The sequence below is a fragment of the Parambassis ranga genome, chromosome 15, assembly GCF_900634625.1.
Source record: "Parambassis ranga chromosome 15, fParRan2.1, whole genome shotgun sequence".
In the NCBI taxonomy this organism is placed as follows: domain Eukaryota; kingdom Metazoa; phylum Chordata; class Actinopteri; family Ambassidae; genus Parambassis; species Parambassis ranga.
In genome coordinates this window covers 18,420,960-18,438,971 of record NC_041035.1, presented here as the reverse complement: position 1 = coordinate 18,438,971, position 18,012 = coordinate 18,420,960, and the positions used below count along the sequence as shown (strand labels likewise).

At 46.7% G+C, this 18,012-nt stretch overlaps 1 protein-coding gene across 6 annotated transcripts in view; it reads right to left on the bottom strand.

The window, feature by feature from the left end:
* Positions 1-18,012, bottom strand: part of fgfr2 (fibroblast growth factor receptor 2) — a 32,761-nt gene that overhangs the window by 2,973 nt on the left and 11,776 nt on the right. For 3 of the 6 annotated variants that reach the window (XM_028423887.1, XM_028423891.1, XM_028423893.1), the window contains 12 exons: positions 16,870-17,039; positions 15,101-15,224; positions 11,633-11,823; positions 10,481-10,625; positions 8,816-9,015; positions 8,037-8,176; positions 5,976-6,097; positions 5,053-5,163; positions 4,498-4,688; positions 3,483-3,605; positions 2,493-2,563; positions 26-163 (listed from right to left, as the gene is read on the bottom strand). In XM_028423887.1, the coding sequence (XP_028279688.1) occupies positions 26-163; positions 2,493-2,563; positions 3,483-3,605; positions 4,498-4,688; positions 5,053-5,163; positions 5,976-6,097; positions 8,037-8,176; positions 8,816-9,015; positions 10,481-10,625; positions 11,633-11,823; positions 15,101-15,224; positions 16,870-17,039 (1,726 nt within the window). Of the gene's footprint in view, positions 1-25; positions 164-2,492; positions 2,564-3,482; positions 3,606-4,497; positions 4,689-5,052; positions 5,164-5,975; positions 6,098-8,036; positions 8,177-8,815; positions 9,016-10,480; positions 10,626-11,224; positions 11,364-11,632; positions 11,824-15,100; positions 15,225-16,869; positions 17,040-18,012 lie in introns of all 6 variants that reach the window. The other 3 variants (XM_028423888.1, XM_028423890.1, XM_028423889.1) reach the window with 3 other exon arrangements.

Below are 18,012 nucleotides of genomic sequence, written 5' to 3'. Positions count from 1 at the left end.
CTTAAGATGTGCTTAATAAACTTACAGCTCGTTGGTGCAGTTGCCAGGCTTGTCCATGCGATGGCCCTCTTTAAGCAACTTGAAGAGTTCTTCGACAGGAATGCCAGGGTAGGGTGAGCCCCCGAGGGTGAAGATCTCCCACATCAGCACCCCAAATGACCAGCTGGTAAAAATAAAATCAGACATAAGTGATGAACAAGAGTGACAGTGGGACAGCAAGGTTTACAGCCTGATCAATATAAGGCCAACGACTTTGCCTTATATTACAGATCATTTACATTGGGTCACTTGACTTGGGGTTAGAACAAGTCCAGCAGTGGTGTCAATGCCCCCTTTCTGCCGTTCAGTGACTTGTGGTGCGAACCCGCTGCCAGCCTGATCTCAATGATGGCTTTTGTGCTGGGCTGGCTGGTCACACAGACTGGCATTGTCCAGTCACACCACACCAAAACAAACACTGGACCACCCACAGCAGACAAAAGAGAAGTCCAGAGATGGCTGGTGACTATTAATTATTAACTACTTCCTCCTCGCAGTGTCCGGCTGGTAAATATCAGTGATTCTGCTGCAGGTTTATCTCTTAAGGAGTCTTAAATCAATCACTCCTGCAGTGACATCAGTCTACACAAAGGCTGTATTGTAAATTGCACAAACACAATGCGCATTCAGGAGGCCACAAGCCATGTCAGTGGTCCAAGTATGCATAGACATGCAGGTTGGGCCTTTTATCAGTTCTTCCATCTGTTTACACAACCAGCCAGCCAGGTTTGTTCCCTCCATTATCTCTCTGTTGTATCTCTGCACTTGTTGACACACTCGTCTCTCCTTTCTGTGTCACTTCTCACTTTGTAACCATCTCTCACCGCCAGTCAACCTGTTGGGCCGCACGAGTTCGTGTCCACCCGCAACCAGCCGTGACTCAACAAATAAACACACAAACCAGCACGCTCAGGGTCACTCACCTGACCTGGCACTCTGCCCTTACTATACACTGTCTGTGTATTCCATTCCAATACGAAAAACTCAAGGTCTGCATTCTGCATTCATTTGCATCACATACAGCCAGATTAAAAACAACTTCAATGTAAACATGCACCTAAATAGGATAAAAAAAAGAAAAATCAAAGCTATGAAACGTGGTACAAGAGCCTGAGCTGGAGCCTGGCTGGGCTGGAGCTACAACCAAGTCTCCTGGGCCCATTTGTCAAAACAGAAACGGGCCTGAGTTTCATTGGAATTCATGTATTCATTTAATCTGATGTCATGTATAGATCGCTGGTGCTTCTGGTGATGTCTGAACATAAGCCCCACACCACCACCACCTCCTCCTCCTCGTCTCTCCTCTTTTCCCTTCAATGCGAAAAAGCCAATTACTAAAAGTGAGTGATGAATTGTAATTAGCAGTGAGTTGATAGAGAGGTCCACAGTAGCCACTTAATGCCTGCACCGCCGCCCCTCTCTCCCTCTCTCCCCCCCTCAGGCTATTGATTGGTGCTGCGCTATGAAACATGAAGGGCATCGTGTGTAAGTACACATATTATTTATGCGTACAAACACAGAGACAGAAAAGAGATTCTCTGTCCGAGTGCCAAACTCTACGAGAGCTCTGTTTAGTGTGCTACTGGTGGATGACTCAAACACACACACACACATGCAAAACCTCCCTTCCCAGGGGTCAGCATGCGAGGCATTTATCTAATTGCCACATACACTTTCTGCTGCCAATGTCTGGAGCAGAAACTTCAAACAGCGCTGTCAGAACGCATGAGACTCAAACACCAAAAAGAGAGGGACGCTCTCCCTTTGTTCTGTTTTTAGAATGAGTACTCTTGATCTTAAAAAAAAAGAGACAGAGACGGGTCAGCAATTCACATACCAGATGAATGAAAATAAGTATGCTGGGGTGGAGGTGGTGGTGGTGGTGGAGGTGGATGGGTTATTTTGATCATGGAACTGTTCCAAAATGATGAGCCACATGTTCAAAGTGTTGCTGAATGAAGATGGAAGGGGGTTAAAAGAAGTGCAGGTGTAGGGAGGATGAGGCCTGCACTGAAGGGCTGCAGCATTGTTGCCTTCAGAGGCTTCAGAGGCCCAAACAGGAGGGGAGACTTCCGAGCCGAGCCAGAGGAGGGAGGGGTGAATTGAAGTGGTGGGGGGAGGAGGCGCTGGTGGGTTCCTTCCAGGCCCTTTGAAGCCGGTCAGATTAGTAACACGGCATTGGCTCCAAGTCTAGCGTGAAATCCTCACTTTTGCCACAGACCGGCCAGCACTGGCCCCCTATAGCCAGACCCCCCTATCACCCCCAGCCTTTCCCTACCTAACACTCACCAACACTGCACCAAACAAAACCATCCCCCTTCCCCTGCTCCTGAAAAACAACCCTTCCACTTCCACTGCATTTATGATGAGGCCTATTTGCATCGGTGATGTGTGCAAATGGATTTTGTATTATGTATTAGAGTGCTGTGAGACACACTTTGTTATATACTTACACATCACTCTGGTGTGTGTAGACCCGGTCAAAGAGTGCTTCTGGAGCCATCCATTTTACCGGGAGACGACCCTGAGGGACACACACACACATAGGAGAGAGGTCAAACAAAAATCTACATGTGAACCCTTAATTTCTGGCTTCATCAGCAGGTTTGAAATGCTGGAAGATCTCATTACTCCTGGAAAAGCTGACACAGCCTGGGGAATAAGGTACTAGAGGAGCGACTGTCTGGGAGGAGGAGGAGGAGGAGGAGGAGGATGTCCCAGAGGAACATTTACATTGTTAAGGCAATAGAGCTGATAAACAGGTCACAGATAAAGAAGCAAGTTTATCTCTGTGTGCCATTAAAACAGTGGTTAGGAAGCTAAGCACAGCTGACAGCCCGGCCTTGGTCCGTCTCTGTATGGTAGCTTAATGGTAAGCATGATCTCAGAACGATAAGTTAATGACAGCAAACTCCATGCATGCAAAGTGTTAATGCTATACAGCATAACATCGACAGTCTGCACTGGTTTAATGTGTCATCCTGCAGTCATCCGAATCAACATCACATCACCGTCACCAGATATTGCTGTTGTTGTCAGTTTAGTTCTCAGCAATGATTGTGCATGCGATGAAAAGGCAATCATGCATATTAAATGAGGATGTGCTGCTCTGCGATGGGAAAGACACCACTGGGCCACTATGGAGATGTCAATTATCTTTAAGCCGCTCCCCTCTCAGTCTCACTCTGTCTCTCTCTCCGAGCTAATTGTTTAAGTGGCGATGAAACCAAAAGAGAGAGAGAGAGAGGGAGAGAGAGGGAGAGAATGGGGGGTAAACAAGTTTCCAGAAGCACTACATTCACAGGCTGCCTGGGAACCTGCAGCTTCTGCCAAGACACCAGCAGAGGAAGACAGGGAAACACACAGAGAGCTGAGGGAAGGATAGAAAAAAATGGAGGTATTCCACTCCTTAAATGTGCATAACTTTTAATGTATGGACTTACATTGGTTGTCTTTTTATAGTAGTCGATGTTGTGGACGTCTCTGGCCAGGCCAAAGTCAGCAATCTTCATGACGTTGCTCTCTGTGACCAGGACGTTCCTGGCTGCCAGGTCTCTGTGTATGCACTGTGATGGAGAGAGTGAGAAACGATGGGGGAGGAGGAGGAAGAAGAGGGGGAGGAGGGCAGGTCACAGCATGGAAAAAAAAGTAAAAGGGAAGAGAAGAATAAGAGCTCATTCCATAAATAAATCCGCTCTGAAACAGGTGTATGCTTAATTTGGAATGGTGTTAAAATGTTTGTGGTGCATGTAATCAGAGGTAACACTCCAGCCAACAACATGACGCCACACTGACTACAGCGACATGAACATGCCTGGATAAGTAAAGATTCCTGGCATACTTTACCACATATATGGTTGGAGTCATGTCTGCGCATCAGAGCGCATGTGCGAGCACATGTGCGTGTGTACTCGTAGCATGTGTGTGCCAGTGTGAGACTGTGCGCTCTGTCACATTCCAAAAGTGAGAGGGAGCGTGAGGCTGCTTTTGGCCAACATGGCCGTACCCCCATTGTGAAAACTTCACAATTCTTTAACAGAGGGGCTTTTGTGGTGGGATGAGAGACAATGCAGGGATTGGGCAGGGTGGAGAGAGAGAGGGGGGGTGAGTGTTTTTAGGAGACAATATTCCCACAGTGACGCACAAACCAGCTACCTACGTAAAACCTTCCTGGATACAGGGAGTCAAACCCTGCGTGTACTGGCACTGAGGTCTGTCTAGGCAGACAGCAGGTGGGAGGATAGGAACAGGACGTTTAGTGTTTATAGTTTTGTCTCAATTCAAGTAGTGCATCATCTGCGGCCTACGATGGTGCACCCTTCACAGACAGCTACGTCATACTGAGCTTTGCCTCCTTGCACCTTGAGAAATGCAGCTGATACTTTTAAACAGTCAAATATTTCATTTACGGAACAAAAGTCTTGAAAAACTTTGTGTGTGTGTGTGTCCTCTCCTTACCTTCTGTGATGCTAGGTACTCCATGCCCCGAGCCACCTGATAAGTGCAGGAGACCAGATCTTTGAAGGTGAGCTGTTCATCTGAGACGCGGGCAATGTCGTAAGAGTATTCCATGCCGGGTGGCCGTCGGGCTCTGAGGTACTCCCTAAGGTTGCCTTTGGAGGCGTACTCTACTATCACATACAGAGGGCCTGCACAGAACACAAGACCCAAATTAGTGCTGGAACCTCAGTGATGAAAGATTCTCTTTGACAGAAAGTGGCAGTGAACAAAATTCAGAGTGAATTTTTAAAGGACGTCTGAAAGATCAAACTTTAAATCTGCAGCTTGCTTCAGGAAAATCCCGCATTGATGTACATGTCATACAAGTGTGGTGCACGTTATTATTTTCACACTGAGTCTTTCTAGTTACTGCCAAAAGCACACAACATCTTGTCCCACACTGTTTGATGTGGTGTGATGACACATTTTTAAATGTGTTCACATATGCCACAGCTTTTTGTTTACCTACAAGATGGATTCCCCGGATTATTTAGGATGTCCTGTCTGACTCACCGTCTTGTGTGCACGCCCCCAGAAGGTTAATGATGTTCTTATGTTTGCCGATCATCTTCATCATTTCCATCTCTGACACCAGGTCAGACAGGTCTTTCTCAGTGGCATCATCTGACAACAGAAGAAGTTAATTTAAAGGATAGTCAGAAAAAAAAGGTCAGCAAAACAAACACACCCCAGTCCTGCCTTCCCTTTAACCCTTTGACTCCGGACTACAGGGCTGCCCTGTCAGACAACACCTTGTTTTGTAGGTGCTTCTGATTAAGTGAGGCTGACAGACAATGTGGGCTAAAGTTTCAGCAGTGGGAGAAGCTCCTCGCACAGACTACAGAGGCATCCTTTCAGTGCCAGGGGGAGGAGAAGGAATTAAAGACGCTCAATCTGGATTCATTATCTGCCGTACAGGCTTCTTTTGTCATGGAACTGATTGAGCCAGTAGAGGTATCCAGATAGTCAGAGTGGCATTGCCTGCATTCCTCTGCACCATTACCGTAGCTGGAGTCATTCTAAAGAGCAGATTTCCATTGTCAAGGTGCCTGCTGCTGTACCTGATCTAACCGTACCCGCAACCTCAAACCGACCCAGTGTCCCCTTCTGCTCCTTTCATTAATCACAGCAGTACTGCTAGCGTGACTTGCCTCTTTGTGTGGGTGCTGACTGAGCTGTAGCCAGCTGCTGCTCTGGGGTCAGGTATGTGACCGCCCCTAACCCTTACCTACTCAACCCACCTCCTTCTAACCGTCACTCAGCAACCACCAATAACGAATAATAAGGACAGCCCCAGGCTCCACCTTGCACCTTTCCTGAACCGAACATAAATCACCAAGAAAATGTTCTCAGCTTGCCCAGAAGACACAATGCACATCGTATCCCAGGGCTCCGAATGTAAGTCAGACATTTGACAGAAACAGCCTCTCACTTACCTTTCAGCATCTTGACTGCGACTGTTACAGCCTCCTTGGGTTTGTCCTTATCGATGCCAAGAGCCTCTGCCATTACAACTTGGCCAAAGCAGCCTTCACCGAGGGGTTTGCCCAGGGTCAACCTGCAGCCACGCAAACAGACAGAAAGTCGATCAGCAAACAAAATCGAACAGGTTAAATAGAGTGTGAGAACGAGAGAGTTAATGAAACCAGGCACCGTGCCAGCTTCTCAACCTCACCCTATCTGTTTTTTTTTTATACTAGATCTCTCTCCGCTTACATCAGATTGTGTCTGTGTGAGTGCTTTATTGGCGCTGCGACTGCAGCCTGTGCCAGGGCAGTAGGTAGGAAGGCAGACATGGCAGCGATAATCACCTGATAAAGCCAGGGAGAGGCACTCATTTCTAAACTGTTTACCCTGTCTTGGCATGTTCCAATATACACTCTTTACAAGTCATTACACAGGGGCTTACCTTAGCCCTGACACATTAGCCTGTGACAAATGAAATACTGGCTCTCTGCTGTGATACCAGAGAGCCTGACTGCAAAACCAGATGGAAATGTATGCATTATTCTGATGTCAGAAGAGTTTAAAACCAAACTTTTTTTTATGCTGATTGATAAAGTAAGTATCTGACCCCTGAACTGGCACCCTGTTGCTTTTTCCTGTGACTGACATGTGTTAGCCCCACCCCTAAAGCCCAGCGTCCTGGCTATGTAAACACTCACAGTGCACAACGCAAAGCCCCGGGCCCCGAGGCCAGCACCCTGCCATAGTAACACAATCCCCTTTCTGTCCACACACACACACGGCACGCTCAATGGCAACCATTCTGTCCATCCAGCCACACATAATCGATGTTATTTTTCCTCCATGCAAACCACAAACGTTAGCATTCCTCAGTGTTCTGCAATCCCGACATGATCCCTCAGGCGCTGGAATGACAGGCGAGGAATAAAGACCCAAACACAGAGGCACACAGACAGTTACCCTGCCTAGACAAAACATCTCCTTTTAGTTGGTTTATCAATTAAACTCAAAACTTTTTCTTTTTTACCAGAAAGCCAGCACGCACACACACACACACACACAGCCTATAACATTACATCAGAAATGTTTTTCACTGCTGACTGACGGCGAAATTTATGAACCCGGCTCTTTTTACAGCCATTTTAACACAAGACAGGCCTTCATGTTTACAGTTTGGGATTTTCCCTTTTCTTTCAAAACTCGATGCCTCAGTTGGGTATTAAACTACTTTAACCTATGCCGACCTATTAAATCCACCCTGAAGATTACCACTGGCCGTTGCAACTGTGACTAACTGAAACCTCAGCGGTGCTAATTCCTCTGGTATGAAACCGAGCGAACACTCCTTGCCCAAACATGCAGATGAAAGCTCTGAGTGCTAACCACTAATTAGCACAGTTTCACTCCTCACCGTGTTTTTGTGTATGTGTGTGTGTGACGTAGCAGCAGTTGTAATGATGAAGCAGCGGGGCCAAGTTCAGGTCATTTTACTACAGAGCCAACACATGAGTCAGTCGCCTTTATCTTAGCCATCACCACCATTATTTAACAGCTAGCCATTATTGCCTGCACTCTTCGGCTAAAACAATAGCTATCTGATCACTTAGCAACAGAGATACAATCACCCTGATGCTTTTTGTGTTGCTATGTTAAAATGTATTGGGATAGAGGGTGGAGAGTGTAGTCACGCATGCGGCCAAACAGGTACTGTATGCAGGCTCTGAATCCACAGTCTGTGAAAATTATGTGTTTTTTTTTTTTAGCAGATCAACATATTCAGCTGTTTTCGGCAGGAGCTGAATCCGATTTGCATAATTATGCATTTTGTATTTTGTAAAATGGTGAGACTTGCAACTAGCAATAACTCATAATTGCTTTTTTTAAAATGCAAAACATTTTTATGAGTCACTGAGCTCCATCAACAGAAAAGTAAATCAGCCAGATAGTTTCACTTTTTTCAGGTGGACACAAAAACAAACAACAAGCAACAGCATGCAGCCGGTACTGGACGTTTGCAGCCCGTTTCTCACCTGTCTCGAGCAAACTCCCATCGCGGGTCTTCAGGTAGGTCGTACTCAGGGATTGGCTCATCATGTGCTGAGCTCCGCCGTGTTGTGATGCGTACCAGCGGCGTACTAGAGTTCATAGAAGAGCTCGAGTCTGCCGACACCTGCAGGAAAAAAAGCACTGGCTGATCACCAAAGTCTGGGTTCAAAGGTCGAGCAAAGCTCCAAAGCATCACCAGAGGAGTAAATGTGTGTAAATATAAAGGGGGATCTTAGTAAATATGGACTATAGATATGAGCATTACACGTTTAATGCCTTAACATTACCACAGAGTCAGTCTTGAGGCCAGAGATTATATTTCAGTGCTGATTAAAAAGTGAGCAACAACAGTAATTTTGATGAATGTGTGTTAATCGCTCAGCTTTGCCACTGTCCCCGGGGCTCATCTCTCCACCTTAACCTTACCTTGACACAGGAATCAGTCTCTGCAGAGTGTAATCCAACACTTTTTGTACCTTTTAGTTTCCCCTTGAGGGAAAACCACAGCTCACATACAGGAAAAAAAAACTCCAGCTGCAGGTTCAGACAGCAGTGCTAACTTGTACAGGTATGCTTCTTTAAAACACCACAGCTGTATGTGGAATTATCTTTTCACAAACATGTCACTATTTATGCTTTTTTGCTGATTATATTTATCTATATGTTCCTCCTCCAACATTGAGAGGTCTCCTCAGCATGTCTGCAGTGTGTGTTTATCTCCTCTAGGGGTGTTAGATGCTTTTAGAACTCTTTATCTACTTTCTGTTACCTGGCGGCGCAGAGGGATCTGTTTGCTCAGTTTGTGGACTGCCGGCTGGCCGCCGAAGTCGGGCTTCTTTGCGGTGTTCCTCATGCGGCACACCACCACGATGACCACCATGCAGGCAATGAGGAAGACGCCTGCGCAGTATATCGCAATCTCCACGTAGTCTGGGGAAATGGGCCCTGGAGATTTCTCGAGGGCTGAGGAAAATAAAGAGAGGTCAGGTGTGATCACTCTCGCACAGACAGAGACACACTGCTGGGTATCAGACAGACAAACACAAAGACAGATGCTCTGGACGTGACTCATATGTAAATGTAATCACCGTCGGAGGGTAAACTAAACAGAGATGTAGCATCCTTAATTCTCTCTTTTTTTCCCAGTGCACCTGCTAACAGGCCTGTACAGGGCTTAACAGTCTAGACTCAGCTGGTACAGCCAGGCCAACATATGTCCGCATTCTGTGCTAATGTTGGAGACACGCAAGCACAAACAAGCACCCACGGGCGACGGAACAATACGCGCTTCACTTCAGATTGCAAACAAGGGAGAGCGGTGTCCTTGGTGGTTGTATATGGCCTGAACTTCCTGTTGAGGAAATGGGCTGAGTGTGTGTGTGTGTTCCATAATGCATAGGCCTTAAGCACAAACAAGTCTCTTGTACAGCAAAACCAACTGGACAGCCCTTCATCCAGCTGGAGGTGAAGCTACAGGTTGGAAGCCTCTCCTTGTATCTGTTGGTCCAAAAACCCCGCACGCTCAGCCTCCCAGGCGCCGGCGGTGCAGATAGAGCACATCCAGGGCAATAAATACTGAATATTACTCCCAGAGGAAATGGCTTGCCTGTGATCATTATGCTATATTGTTTACAGACAAAACAAAACTATTATCTTGCTATAACATTAAGATCAGTTTGATACTGCTCATCTGTTGAGGGTTGCAGACAGTCAACTACTCTCATTAATCTCATTTTAATGCCCAATGTACTTTTGGCTCCAACTATCGCTCTTCTAGCCTGTAATGAGAACTGACACTAAGTTTTATGTATTTGATCCTTTAGTTTGTGTAATTACAGGCCTGGCATTCAGCAACGGACAAAAATAGGATTTAAAAAAACTGCTGATAAATCAGGACACACACAAACGAACAAACATTCACATGCCTGAGTCATTTGAACTGAGTGGAAGCAGAGACGTTTGGCTCTGATAATTGAGAAAGTCAAGCCAACATGAAGCGAGTGTTGAGCTTTACCTTTCCACCATTATTTCATAAAGAAATAAGGATCTTATAAAAGGCCAATTATCAGAGCCAGAAAGGAAGTGGAAAAAAGATTTTCTGACATGCAGAACCAAAGATGCAGGGTGCAAGATGGGAGACAAATCCTCTCCTCCCTTTGGAGTCTGGAGACACTGAAGCTCCTCTGGGAGCTCCACTTCAGTCTCAGAGTTATAATAAGTCGTCTGCAAACTACAGCGTTATCTGCTCTGAGCTTTCAGCAGCTCACCAATCCAGATGCTATTATAGAACACATGCTCTCTGTTCTTGCATTACATTGTCATGGATGTTGGACTCAGACTCCGGAGGGAGGACTTGCCTTCCATAGAGGTCATGGAAATGACATAATCCAACTAAACAAAGGAGAGGACAGTATACGAGTGTATATACCTGGAAGCACCGTCAACCAAGCAGTGTGAAAGGAGATCCCAATAGAATTACCCGCCAAGCACGTATACTCGCCAGCATCTTCAAATGTTACATTGGGCAAGTAGAGAACTTCTATCTCCTTATCTGTGGTATTAACACCTGCGGTCTGGGAGAGGAGGAAGGAGGAGGAAAGTGTAGAAGAAGAAAGTGAAGGTAGGAGATAAGAGCAGGATGGACAGGGAGAGAGAGAGAGAGAAAACAAATGAGACCCAAAACACCAAGAGGGAAATTAGAGTTGGATGGCGTCCATCGATGAAGTCTCATCTAGAGTGAATGATGTTTCCAGGGGTGAGGAGGAGGAGGAGGAGGAGGAGGAGGAGGAGGAGGAGGAGGAGGAGACACAGACAGAACCCAGTGCACCACCAAAACATACGAAACTAGAACCAATACACAAAAACAAAAACCGTTTCCCAGCACCCACAGAACCTGCTAACAGAATCCACATATTGGACTGGATGCATGCATAAACATAGAGAGCATGGCAAGCGCTGCAACACCGCCTCAGGCGTGCAGGCGCGACCAGTGCTTCCATGGCGGCACCAGTCTGAAGCAGCTGAAACACAAGGGTGAAACATTTAGGGGAGAGATAAGGTTTGTGAGCCCCAGGACCACCAAGAGACCACCAATTAGGACCACCACAGCACAGCAGGTCAACCCAGGAAACCACAGGGAGGGGAGGGGTGGGTCAGGTCTCAGGGGGGTTACCTGGGATGACAGTGAGCCAACCCGACTGGCTGGCCTCGCCTATATAATTGGAGACTTTACAGATATATTCCCCAGCGTCTTCCTCTGTGACGTTGGTGAGGGTGAGCATCTCCACGTCAGAGCTGTTAATGCCTGAGCGCTGCAATCCACACACACACACACATACTTAGACATGAACATCAGACAAATAAGTAGTATTAATCAGACAATAGTGACTTCATGTGGTTCTGCGGGAGAGAGGAGGAAAGAGCAGGGATCACCACCTAGTTCCAGACCTATCAATTCATAAGGGAAGGAATGTTATTCCTTGGACGATTCTGAAAGTCACCTGGAAAACCTGCAACAACGGGTGGAAAACAGAGGGAGGAGGGAGGAGTAAAATATAAAAGAGTTAGTGAAGGAATGTACCTTTAGCACTCTGACGTAGGGGTGACCGTCGGGGCCGTAGCGGCTTCCATTCTGGGTGATGTGTTTCAGCCACTGGATGTGAGGTTGGGCGTCGCTGTAGACCTTGCAGACGAAGCGGGCGTCCTCTCCAACATGCACGGTGGTGTTAGCCGGGAGACCGGCTTGGAGAATGGGCCGGTGAGGGGATCGTTCTGTTGACAGTAAGATAAGGAGTCGTAGAGTTAAATCAGATATTTTAAGAAGTGAAAGTCTGTTTCGTGCAAAACAACTTCAGGTACTGTGAGTGTGTGAGTGTTTTACCGGCAACTCTGACAGCGCCGCCTCTTATCTGAGGAGCTTTTAAAGGCCTTACACAAAACAAAGCGTACATCTCTGAGAGATAAAGGACTGAGGTGGAGGAGGACTTCTTGGAGTGTATATATTGCCCATAAGTAGGCGGGGTAAAGCTTCACTACGTGCCAGGCTTGGAAAGTGAAACACCTTCACAGCACCCCCATATCTCCAGCTATCTGCATTCTTTTACAAGCAAACATTTGGCCTGTGAATCCAAACAGAGCTAGACCTGTGGAACAATGCCCCCTTTCAAATGCTACCCGGTTTGAGGAGCCCCCCAACCCCCCTACACTGACAGCAACCACCCGCTGCCACCAAACACACACACACAGAAAATGACATCACAGTGCCTGGGGTGTTGCAGTGCCTTTCCAAAACAAAGCCTTAAGGTAGGTGAAGTGAATTCATTTGTGCATAAGGTTGGTGGGGGTGGGTCAGTGGGGGTGAGCCTGTGTGATGAAGGGTAGAGGCTGGGCTTGAGAAGGAGGGCTAAAAAAGGAAATGAGCAGGGGTGAGTGAAGGGGAGAGAAGGGATCAACAGATGGAAGGTGCAGAAACAAGGAGGCAGAGACTCCGTCCATATGTCTGTCTTCCTGCTGCATCTCTCTGAAATCTGTCAGATCAGATGATTCCCACCCCTCCTCTCTCTCTCTCTCTCTCTCTCTCTCTCTCTCCCAGTCTCCCTCCTCCTTCCTGCACATTCCTAGTGCTCGCCTTGTTTATTGTCTCTCTTTATTTGCCCCCTTTTTTCTCTCCCTCTCTCTCCCTCAAACACAGAGAGGTGCACTTTTTGTAAAAAAAAATATACCAAACAATATAAATACTAAAACTGGCCAGAGAAAAGAAAAAGAGTCAAGCACACTCACAGGGACGTCCTGGCAGGTTTGAAAGACTTTTTTTAAAAATAAATTGTAACTTTCATTATAGCTGGAACATTCAGAGCTGCAGACCGAATGACAGAATACGTGTGTGGTGTGTGAGAAAACAGGCCACATCATGATTATGGAGAAACCCAATAACAATAAAAGTTTGTGGAGCAGTTCTTTCCTAAATTAGAAAAAGGACTATGGTGTGTGTGTGTGTGTGTGTGTGTACTAGTATTTCTCATGTTGTGGCGACATAAATCTGTTTACACAGTCGTATTATGGAGACCAGGCTTAGTCTCAGTAACGTTAATGATTAAGTTTTAGGTCAGGCTAAGGTTAGGGTGACAGTTAGGCAAGACATCGTTATGGTTTTAGTTATATTAAGTCTCCAGGAAATTAAGACAAGTCAGTTTAATGTCCTCAAACAATGATGGAAAGATGTGGGAATGTGTGTGTGTGGGCCTGGGTACAGACGTAATAATAATAAAAGAGGGATTCAGCAAAATGTAGCTGTGTTGTCGTCTCTGGTTTCCATGATCCAAACAATGAAGGAGCAGACCCTGTGGCGCGTTTTTATGTTCTGCGGTGACCAAATATGAAATGACCCATTTCAAAAGAGAATCCATTAATCAATTAAGTCATTAGTGGTGGGATAGGGGCAAGGGCAGAGATACATGGGCAATTCCGTGGTATTCCATGCAGGACCAGTGAACTCTGGGTAACCCAGCAGCTTGGCACACAGGGACCTAAGGGTCAGGGAGGGGTAGAGGGACGGGAAGAGCGCAGCAAGGCACAGGATGGCATGGGGCTACCCACAAAGTGCCACATAGCGACTAGGGGCCTGAGTTCTGACTGAAAAAAGCAGTTTTAACTCTTCATTTGTCCGCTTTGCCATGTGTGTCTGCTTGTGGATGTCCAACTGCGGCCTTTTTGTCCAAAGGCCAGTTTGAACCAGAAAAGGCTGGCTCCTTTCAGCTTTAATAGCTGATCCTGCAGGTCATTTGGGCAAAAAAAAAAAAGACTGATAAGAGCAGCCTTTTCTGTCTCTGTTTCCCCTTCTTTTCTCTTTCACTCCCACCTCCTCCCCCATCCCCCTCCACCCCCACCCCACTATAATGGAGCGAAATGAAGCAAGAGGTTGCAGGGGGGGGGGGGGGGGCAGTGGCTGCAGAGCCAGACGAGGAGGGGGTTTACTGCTCTGCAATAAAACAGAACAAAAACAGAAATATGCAGTCTGAAGGACAGCTTCAGTTAACTCCAGAGGGAAGCCGAGCGGGGGGCCTGAGATGGGGAGCGTGCATGCGCTCATACGTGCGTCTTCTGCAACGCATTCAATCTCTGTGTGATATAATGAAAATAATACTGCCTATTACCATGGAGGCACCAATCAAAACAGTGTAAGTGTGTAATTACAGTAGGGCTGCTAAAGAACAATGGTGACAGAATCATTCTATACAGACTACACACTGACCCATAAATGTTCTTCTGCGAATCAAACTGCTGCCGCTTGGTGTCCGCTCGGGTTATCTCTGCTTTATTGACCAGCCTTTAGGAGAATAACTGTGTCAGAGAAACTTTGATGTGCACCGATTGCTTATAAAGAGGTTCAATCGAGGCGAGGGGAGGAGGGGGTCCACATGCGTTCTCACACAAACACACATTGATCTACTATCTTTTATCCTTGTTGTTTTATCCACACACTGCTATCGATTCTGCAAACTGAGCAGAAAAACACTTTTTGCTCTGTGCGCTCCAAAGGTCAGACGGAGGGGTTGACTGAGTTGGGTCTGAACTCGCTGTGACAGTGCTGAGGCCAGCGGTGTGCGTGCTAACCGATCAACCGCTGCCGGTTTCAGTCCTCAACCCACCTGAACCAGCCGGGGTCAGTTAAACCAACTCACACACACACACACACACACACACCGTTTACTCTTTGTGGCACTGAGCCATACAAGTAGCTTGAAGTAATTTCCTTACTTCATTGTCAGCAATAGGCAATATTCCTTTAATAAAGGTAGCTCAGGAGAGATTTGGATGAAGTAATCTGAACTACTTAAAAATAAACAACCAGTGACATGTTCATTTTGAGCTTTCACACAGTTGGCCGGCGTCCACCTGCATCCAGCGCGCACCTGGCCAATCAAACAGGACACACAGTCTGACTGTGAGAATGCTTCCCCCCGCCCCTTCCCTTTCTTCCATCCCTCCACCCTCCCTGTTTTCATAGCCTCACAGGTGTGCGAGGGTGTATTTTGTGCATAACACTGACCTACTACATCCAGGGTGTAGGTGTGGTTGATGGATCCGAACTCGTTCTCCACCAGACAGGTGTAGTTGCCCTTGTCCGACGGCACCACGCTCTCCATGATCAGGGTCCAGTGCTGGCTGCGCACCTGGGAACAAAAAAAAATTAAATAAAGGCATTAACAGACAGAAAAAGCGTGTGTTAGATGAGAAGGAGCGAGAAAATGAAAAGTGGGGATTTAGTTGGAAGCATGAGAGCGTGAGACAATATTGAGGCTGATGACAGGATGATTCCAGCACCATCAGAATGTTTTATTTTTTTCTAGCAGATGACTGCTGATGGGAAAACGTCATGGCTGCTAGTAAAGTTGAATAAAATGCATCCATGTATTTATGGTTGGATAAATAATTACACAGACCTTCCCTGTCTAATCCTCCTACATTACACGTTGAACCCCACCCTTGTAAGCAGTTTCAAACACATACTTACTCCTAATTATTGGCAAAAAAAAAAAAATAGTTTCACCTGTGTGTGGAATCCACAGGTGTGAGCTAACAATAGAGCTTCCGTCTGCAGGCTGAAGGGCGACTGTAGCTACTGCTTGTACAGGCCTACATTTCACACAATGGAGAGATTATGCCACAGGGCTGGGCTCAGGTACGGGCTTTTGTCCAACGTTTGTTGACAAAAACAGAGAAATGAAGTGTCCACAGTGTATCTGACAGCAGGACTGCATCACTTCTGTCACGTCGTGGCTGTTTTTTTAAATCATTATTATTATTATTAATATTATTATTATTCTGTAATGAGCCTGCTAAAAAGCCTGAGAGCTGCTTCATCATCATAATCTGCTCCTAAACTTTCCTGGCAGGGAGATGTGTTTCCTCATAAACCGTCAGTCATTAACCATGAGCCTCAGACTTGTTCGGCATCAGTGGCTCTTTTCATAAATTAATTTCATAACTGTCTGCTTAAACTGTAATTCCACTCCATCAGGAGGGCTCTAAGCATATGCAATAGATGCTGCTTGTTCTGAGAGAGGAATTCGGGAACTGAATATGAAAACCAAACAGAGTTTTCCACAGGGGAGGAATTCACATTCACACTCACAGTTTTCAGGCTTTTTCACATATGAAATAAATAAAACATTCGTTTTACTTTCCCATCACAAACAGAATCCTGTATTTTCAGCACGTATAAATCGATGTTTATTTCCACAAAACAGGACTAGATAAAGTGTGATTTATGCAGACTGTGCTGGCAACCCTGACAACAAGTCGAGTTTAAACAGCAGCAGTGTTTGAAAATCACATTTCATGACAATACAATCACATGCTGGATTCACACACTCCAACCAAAGGCAGCGGGACCTGTTCTCCCTGATTGAGTTACCTCAACATTCTGAACTCATTTCAACCCTGACACTACCTACCTTCTCTATACGTTACTGTCTGAGGCCATTTAACCCTTCAGTCCCGGGCTTACGTTTCTAATTGTTGCGGGTAAAGAACCATTTCGAGTTACAGTGAGAGGCTCTGCAAAGTATCCTGGTGAGAAGAGGCGCACGGATGAGCAATTCCAATTTCACACCAGAAACCCTGCCCTCGTTTCCTCTGTCTACTCTCCTCCCGTCTCTCCAGCGAAGTGTGGAAAAGGGGTGAAAGGACAGGCAGGGAATGATTGGAAGGAGGAGGCTCGAATGTCCCCCCTGTACATACACCTACTAAAAGTTCTGTAGCAGTAAAAGGACTGTATTTGTAGCAGAGAGCGTGGTGTGTTTCTGGTTATCTTACCTTGTACCCTCCCATGCGGTCCTCTTGGCGGAAAGGCCTGCCATTTTTAAGCCAGCTCAGCTTGGGCGCGGGTTTGCCTCCTGCAGCACAGCGGAACTTGACTGTGTTGGCAGCTGGGACGGCATGCAGCTTCTTCTCCATCTTAGCTGATGAGGTCCAATAAGGAGGGCCTGCAACCAGAAAACAGGTGTTGAGTCGGGGGGGGGGGGGGGGGGGGGGGGGGAGACACTTCCTAATCACGTCCTCTCTGCATTAACAGCCTGGCTTCAGAACTGCAGAGGAGCCAAACCTGAACCATTCCTAACACTCCCAGAGGCCAGCCCCAAACCCCCCCCCCCCCCCCCCCCCCTTAACACTAGCTGACCCACGGTCTGCATAACACAAGCCAGAGCTCCACACTCACACGGTTACAAAAACACACACTTCCCCTGAAGGCTCGGCGGGGTGTTGCAGAGGGGGGAAAAACATCAGTTTTGAGGGTAGAATGTGCCTGGGCGTTGCCAAGAGGGTAACTAGACCATCACATTCAATTTCATCTCATTCCACTTAGCAGCTTTTTTTTCTCCCTCCACTTCCTCCAATTACCATAGCTACCCTGTTTATCTGCCTGTCACTTGGCTAGATATGGACAGCGGGACTATGAATGCTTATCACCCTCGGAAAATCATTATGTGCCGTCAGGGGAAAAAATGAATGTCATGTTTAACGAAGGGTTTCAGGGTGCACTCTGTTCCAGATTTTTTTGTCAACAGTAAACTCCTACTGAAATCTGTCACCTTCCTTGTGCTTTGTCCATTCCCTGGCTCCTTCTTTTCTCCCAAATCGACTCTCTCAGTCAGCTGGATTTTCCTCCGAGCAACCCCCCCCCCCCCCCATCCCGACCTTTCTCCCTGCACCTGGGAGCGTGATTGCCTAAGCAGATGGGACTCAGAGGGAAAGAGAAACTCAAACAACAACCCAAACGGTCCACACCATTACTTCCTCTCTGTAAAGAAGGAGTACAGAGGGAATACCAACAGATAAGACCGCCGCTGACTCATAAGCATGAGTTTATGTCCCAGGAGAATATTTGCTTTGAGCGTCCTCCGTGCTCGCTCTCTTTCCCGCCTGTCCAGTACGCATACTACCAGACACCTCCCATCA